Source organism: Anopheles arabiensis, chromosome 3 (assembly GCF_016920715.1).
Source record: "Anopheles arabiensis isolate DONGOLA chromosome 3, AaraD3, whole genome shotgun sequence".
Lineage (NCBI taxonomy): Eukaryota > Metazoa > Arthropoda > Insecta > Diptera > Culicidae > Anopheles > Anopheles arabiensis.
In genome coordinates, this window is record NC_053518.1 from 89,794,409 (window position 1) to 89,801,894 (window position 7,486).

General features: G+C 45.0%; 1 protein-coding gene across 2 annotated transcripts; it reads left to right on the top strand.

Moving 5' to 3' along the window:
* The first annotated feature begins 1,444 nt into the window (after positions 1-1,444).
* On the top strand, positions 1,445-7,260 carry LOC120903526 (N-acetylgalactosaminyltransferase 6-like). 2 transcript variants are annotated; one of them, XM_040313007.1, is made up of 6 exons: positions 1,445-1,696; positions 4,598-4,974; positions 5,041-5,399; positions 5,468-6,348; positions 6,428-6,619; positions 6,720-7,260. In XM_040313007.1, exons 1-5 carry the CDS (start codon positions 1,646-1,648, stop codon positions 6,608-6,610), a joined length of 1,851 nt encoding a protein of 616 aa, XP_040168941.1. In that variant the 5' UTR covers positions 1,445-1,645; the 3' UTR covers positions 6,611-6,619; positions 6,720-7,260. The 2 variants fall into 2 exon arrangements, with proteins under 2 accessions (XP_040168941.1, XP_040168940.1); XM_040313006.1 differs by having other exon boundaries at positions 1,446-1,696; positions 6,428-7,260.
* Positions 7,261-7,486: the final 226 nt, after the last annotated feature.

The following is a 7,486-nucleotide window of genomic DNA, read 5'->3' on the forward strand; positions in this document are numbered from 1 at the left end:
CTGTACCTTTCAAGCAATAGGCCTTTCTTTGTCGATAGCTTGAAATATTTCCGCCTTTTGCAATGAAATCTATTTTAAATGTTCCGTTGAATTGAAATATTACGTCTCAGGAACGATTCATCATCTATTTCATTCATATGATGATGTTTTAACATGAATAAAAAGAATAATTTAATTTTATATTCAATTTAATTTCATAATCTAATTTAATAATATAAAAAATAAACCCAAAATTTATATTAACCGATGTGTTTGTCGTGAAAATTATGTTCATTTTTACAAAACATTTTCCAACCACAACAATCAGTTTTGGTGTGAACGAATTTTATTCTCAGTTTGAAATTTCATTCGAAAATGTGTTTAGCTATGTATCAATCACTACTTTCTGTCGAGTGTTTCAATTATTTAAATGAGTTGAAGCACTGATGAAAAAAAAACTGCCTATTTGCCCATCGACGATTCGTGGAATTGTACAATCGATTCCTGTATCATGTAGCACCTTCACCAAAATCAATCCCCATTCCGGTCAATTCCACAAGCGTATGTGTCCCACAAATGACTTCATTTACATGTGTCACACTCCCTAATGGGACTTGTTGCCGTCTCCCACTCCATGCAAACATGCTCCCATTTTGGAGGGAAACATGTGAAATTACGATTCCTTCAGTCCTGCGTCAACCGTCGGACACCGATCGAGGCAACATCTTTAGGGACATTATTCGGTACAATCTCTTCGAAATGGTGTCCGTTTATTAAAGGTAAAAAGTCATGAAAAGGTTCCAAACGACAAGCGCCAGTGCATGTGCAATGTTGGAGTCACAAGCATACACCTTTCTCCTTATGTTGATTTACCAAAAATACGCCCAAAAAGCAGCTTTTTGCATCACTTCTCCTCAAGCACTTCATTCGAGAATATCAGCGCAAAAGGCAAACGCCAACCATTTGACCCACCAACATACCCTCCTATCCCTTCCCACAGTACGCACGCGGTACGACTTTCACTGCCGAATTCTATCGACCATAGGCCCCCGGACGGACAAAACCGGACCAAACTTGGACCCCTTTCGCGTGTACGCGTAATCGACTGCGTCCCCGCATCGAACTCGTTCTGATTACGAAATGCCGTCCCGGGGTGACCACAAAGCAGCCCAGCTAAAGCGACAATCAACCGACAAGCAAGCCCACAAGAGAGGGGTGGCATTTTTCGGGAGTCGAAAGAACGACAAAAAGAGAACTCCACAACCCTCCTCCGCATGCTCTTGTCAACCTTTTGCCGGTTCGCGGCTAATGAAGGACCGGCCAGCGAAGCCTTCTCGTGCGTCCCGACCGAAAGGTGATTGTGTTCTGTTTTGCCGGTTTCGTAGTGGCCGTGTCTGTGTGTATGTTCGGTGGTTAAGCGCGGTATCGCGACACAGACGGCCCTTGCTGTTTGCCGGCAAACGTCGCGAGGGCTGCCGAACCGGGGCAGTCAGTGTTTATCGGTGCCTTTGGAAGCGCGGACGTGTTTTGGTGGGAATTGTTGCGCGAAAGCTTAACAGTGCGGCTGGAAATGTGAAGAAGCTTTTAGCGATTGGTGCGTGTTTGTGAAAATGTGAAAATTAACACGCGTGACGAAGAATAAGCACGTGGAAAGCATTAGATCATCATGCGCGTTCCAAGAGTGCTACGACAATTGAAGCATTCCTCACACCGAAAGGTACTTACTGCAAGATCTTCACTCGTGAGCTCTGATCAGGTTGCTTTAACCTTAAAACACGGCATACTGGTGCACTCTTCAGACTTTCGGGGCATTCTTCTTGCCAAAGCGACCCAATAAAACGCGAGAAGATGATACCGAATGCAAAGCGAATCTTCAAGAGCATCCGTTGCTCGGAATCGCTTGCCATCCATACGGGAAAACGAAACGAAATTTAAGACAAATAAAAACTCGTTCCATCGACCTCGCTAATCCAGAACCCCCCCCTCGGTGTGGTGCTTATAAATCAAACCGTTCTGTCGCCCCCTTTTGCAGAACTGAAGATGCCCGTAAGCGGCAGGAAATTCACAACACATCTTCTTAGCCCATCTTCGGCGGCCTTGTCCGCGCGAATTTCCCATCGAGTGTGATTTTTTATAATGTTTATCTTCTTCGTGTGTATCTTTGTGGCTGTGTGTGTGCACGTTGAGCTCGAAGATTATCTTCTCGGTGCACGACGCCACCATACCTGGCGCTGGACGCTAATTAATTCATTCACGAAAAAAAGAGCCTCAAAACGAAACTGAACGGGAAACGCGTTAGAGAAGTTGATTCTACGTGTTGAAGTAGTTTTTGGATCTCGATCATCGTTCGATCGTTTTGTTTGTTCAATTAACCAAACACACCCAGCACACCGGTGTCGTACGTCAGTCCAGTCCAGGCCTACTTGTGATATTTGCACAGAATGCTAATTCCACTGCAGTTTTGATGACAAATTCCATCGTCGCGTCACCATCGTGCTGTCGCGTGGATTGTGCGATGAGGCTGAATGATTAATGTTTGCTCTGCCACCACGACCTGAGGGAGTCGGACGTAGCTTTGGACGATTGTCATAAAAATTAAATTACAATGCTCATAAAACACGCAAGAAAGACAAAACGTCCTAAAGGGCTTCACAAATGGATGACTGGTTACAAATAACCCCGCAACCTGTCCCTATCAATCGTGCTAAAAGCCTGTGAGCGTCCGTATTGTTGCTTGTGAAGGGCCGTACGATAAGGTAGGGTGGTTGTAATTAATAAAATCTGATTTTATCGCCCTCCCGGTGTGTGCGATGTTTGGTTTCGGGTTATTACGAAGCCCTTCCCGCGGTGACACTGCCTACTGTGATGGAACATACAACAGTGGTTGGTGTTGTTGTGCTGGTACGCTTTAACCCCTCAAGCAGTGTTGTCCAGACAACGCATGGAGCGGATGTCACTATCAAGTGTGTTGGCCACCAGCGACAAAGCCACAACTATCGTACTCGAATACGCCCCACGGGGACAGACGTTTATCATATAAAAGAGAGAGGAGAGCGAGAGAGGAGAGAGAGAGCAAGAGTGAAATGATAAGCAACATGTGCAGCGTGTGCGTTTCGATAAATGCGCCAAAACAAATTGCAATCTTTTTGGAATGGAATGAGTGACTTTCCCTGACTTCATGTGAGTGAACAGTTGGAGGAAAATTCAGGAAACAATAATTTATGATTTCAAATCGAAAAATGTTTATCAGAGGGCCATATGTCAAAGCTCTGTTATTTTTTTCCAAATTGTTAATCAGATCACAACCACGATAATTCTATAGAATTAACTCAACTAATTGCATATACAAAACTTCCTACACCTTTAATAAGAACCATGATGTTGCATCAACATTGCCCTCTCGGTGTTTAACGCCGAATAAAACCTCCAACCACCTTAGACCAAACGGTCATGCAATTACGGTGAAGGCCATGTTTAGATGGCCAGTTTTATGGTGCCATCTGGCCATCCGTTTTGATGTTACAAAAACAAAGTAAAAAAAAAACACGCAAACACACACACACGCTAAGCCCTTTGCACCTTTGCCCATCCGCTTTATTATGTCTGGCTTGGCGGGCATTTAAGTCTTGTGTTGAGCTAAAGAATAACACAAAAAGAAACTGTGCTGAACTTTAAATCGTATGCCGAAGTAAGCGGCTTTACTTCGTAAGCAGTGTTTTAGTTGGAGATAAAAAGAGCATATTTTGTATGTTTTACGCGCACGTTAACCTACATTCATTTAACAATGTCACATGACTGTTTTACTATTTTTTACCATTTAGCTAAAGCAAAACTTAAACGATTATTAAGACTTATCTTAATGAAGATGCGTCGCTACCGCTTCTTCAGCACGATGTCCCAAGGTCATCTCAGGCCAATCCACCGGCTTATTCTTCACATTATCGAGCTCCCTGCTTCACCGTTTGGTACCATTTGTTCGATGTTGGCTCAACTTATTCGTTCCAACAATTCAGTTCGATCGGTCTCGCTCTCACCACTTCATCACCCAATAAACACCTGCCTGAGTGACCGATTCCTGTCAATTAGTGTCAGCGCGGACGGAGCGCGGTGTGCGCAAGACAAATCATTCTCAGCTAGCCCATCCCCAGCACCCTAACGATTGATCTATTCTTTACGGTTCTTTGAGTGTTAGCATAACGATCAATATTTAAGCTTTTTTTTCTCGACCCCAACAGAACAAAAGAAAAGTTATTGCTTAAAAATTATGACCAGTCACGGCTGGAGATCGCACTTGATCGTGGGATTTTTACGTACCAGAATGTTGTTTGGAGATGAGTTATTGCATGCGTTCAACGCACCTTTCCCTTAAAGGTTAACGAAAAAAAAGGCAAACTCTTTTTTTTATTTAATGTGATTAAATATGCTCGTCATTGGGTCATTGCGTATGCAAATTTATGTTTGCTCATTGTCATTTTATTCTCATCATCAGCAGAACGGAAGACGGCGAGGCTATTGCCGCCCGCTTCCACGATCTTCGCAATTAACTTCTTTGTTTTCGCTTTCGTTAATTTTGCCCCCCTTTTTTGTTCCATTCTTCCTTCTATCTCTCTCTATTTAGCCCCTCTTGGGTGAGCTGATCGTAAAGCTACTGTTTGTCGTTTGCTGCGGTCTCATCACGGTACTGCTGATCATACACAAGTACGAAAATTTTAACAACTTCAAGCGGACGCTCTACTACCGACTGGCGGAGGATGGCGAAGGGTTTTACGCGATGCCACGCAACGTGGCTGGTGAAAAGATCGATTGGCACAATTACGAGCTGATCGAGGAGGAGTCGAAGCGGACAGGGCCCGGTGAGCACGGTCGACCGTACAAGCTTTCCAGCGAGCAGGATATTGCCCTCAACGCTAAACTGTTCAAGGAGAATGGCTATTCGGCGGTGGTAAGCGATATGATCGCTCTGAACCGATCGGTACCGGACATACGACACCCGAGGTGAGTGTAGATCGCACGAGATATGGGAGCTTGAGTTTGATAACGTTTGTTGGCATCTCTGGACAGTTGTCGTATGAAGGAATATCTCAAGGAACTGCCTACGGTTAGTGTGATCATTATCTTCTACAACGAGCACTGGAGTGCTCTTCTTCGCACGGTCTACAGCGTTCTGAACCGATCGCCTCCTGCGCTGCTGAAGGAGATCATCCTGGTGAACGATCACAGTACGAAACCCTTTCTCTGGACACCGCTGCGGGAGTTTGTGGAGTCTGAGCTTGCACCCAAGGTCCGGTTAGTGGATCTTCCGGAGCGATCCGGGCTGATCGTAGCCCGGATGGCTGGAGCCCGAGAAGCTCGGGGAGATGTGCTGATCGTGTTGGATTCACACACGGAAGTAAACACCAACTGGCTGCCTCCACTGTTAGGTAAGTGTTCCAATCCAATTCTCATATATGTTGTCTTCTTCTGACATGAAATATCATCTTCTTCTTAGAACCAATTGCCGAGGACTACAGGACGTGCGTTTGTCCCTTCATCGATGTGATCGCACACGACACATTCCAGTACCGCTCACAAGACGAAGGTAAACGGGGCGCCTTCGACTGGAAGTTCTACTACAAACGCTTACCACTGCTCCCGGGAGATCTGGACGATCCGACGAAACCCTTCAACAGCCCCGTCATGGCGGGCGGACTGTTTGCGATCAGTGCCAAGTTTTTCTGGGAGCTCGGTGGCTACGACGAGGGCCTAGACATTTGGGGCGGCGAGCAGTACGAGCTGAGCTTCAAGATCTGGCAGTGTGGTGGACGGCTCGTTGATGCGCCCTGTTCGCGCGTCGGCCACGTGTATCGCGGCTACGCACCGTTCGGCAATCCGCGGGGCGTTAACTTTGTGGTGCGCAACTTTAAGCGCGTCGCCGAGGTATGGATGGACGAGTACAGCCAGTTTCTGTACGAGCGGAACCCACAGTTTGCCAAAACGGATCCGGGTGATCTGAGCGCACAGCGGGAGTTGCGCGAACGGTTGCAGTGCAAGCCGTTCAAGTGGTTCCTGGAGGTGGTGGCGCCAGATCTGCTCGTACGCTATCCGCCGCGTGATCCACAGCCGTTTGCTTCAGGGCGGGTGCAGAGTGTGGCCAATCCAAGGCTCTGTCTTGATTCGCTGAACCATCAGGCGAAGGAACCGATCGGGCTGTACGCGTGTGCGTTTAACAAGACGCACCCACAGAACAATCAGTTCTTTACGCTGTCGTATCATCGGGACATTCGCGTGCGCAGTAACGACAAGTGTCTGGATGCAGCGAAGCTGAACGACGAGATTGTGCTGTTTAGCTGCCACGAGTCGCAGGGGAACCAGATGTGGCGGTACGACTATGTGAGTGGACCTTTGGACATTAGATCGCTTTGGCACTGTTACTGAATAGCTAATGTAATTGTCTTTCTTTGCACAACAGGAATCGAAAATGATCATCCACGGGAAGGACCACCATGGCAGGTGTATGGAAGCGGATCTCCACACCAACAAGCTGTTCGTGCGAAGCTGTGATAAGGACAAAGCGTCTCAGAAGTGGAACTGGGGATACGTCAACTTTGTCCATCTGCAGAACTGGGATGTTTATGGGGCAAAGTTCTTGTAAAGGAAGGATGTGAGTTCTTTAAGCGTAGTGCCTGTATACGTGATTTGTGACAACAATTAGCTGGCGAATTGAGATGGACTTTTAACATCGTTAATATCATGTTTTACAGGTTTTAGATGAAGTCAATATACGTATGTGTAGATGTTTAATGTGCATCTTTGGCATAGAGCAACTCAGAATAGGTAATTAGAACTGTTTGTATATAATTTGATGTAAGCCTTTAATATTAAATTCATATAAATATTGCAATAAGCAACAGATTGTATAGGAATTTTAGTAAATTTTTGTGTTGGTTTTAAATAAAACATGATTTTTAAACAATAATATTTAAAAAATGCGTATGACCGCTGCTCGATTGGAATTGTCCCACAGTGATCAATCCGCGCCATCTATTGGCAAGCAAGGGAAGCGTAAATTCAAACTGCGAAGCAGCATGCTATTTTTAGAGCCGTTTTCCAACTGATCTGTTACAGGTTGTTTTAACAAAATCCAGGTTCTAATTACCCATTTTTAAATTTAAATTGCGAAATTTTTGACTTAGTATTTAAATTTCCTACACAAATTCAACATCAATGCTAAGAGACTTTTGAATGCACATGTCTTTTACATGTCAAGGTAATCAACGCACGAAATAAAACATGAGCAACAAATCTTTCCCCATCAGCACAACCGATTTAAAAAGCTAATAATATCACCCAGTTCGGTACCCTAACCCCTCATCAACACAATATGGAAATAATTTGCCGCAAAAGCTTGCCGTGTTTTCACACCATAAACACACCCGCCTTAGTAAAGTGCCAAGCAATAAAAAGGCAAATTATGTACGTTTACCTAGCATTTATCAAATGATAATTGGTTTTTAAGCTGCTGTACTCT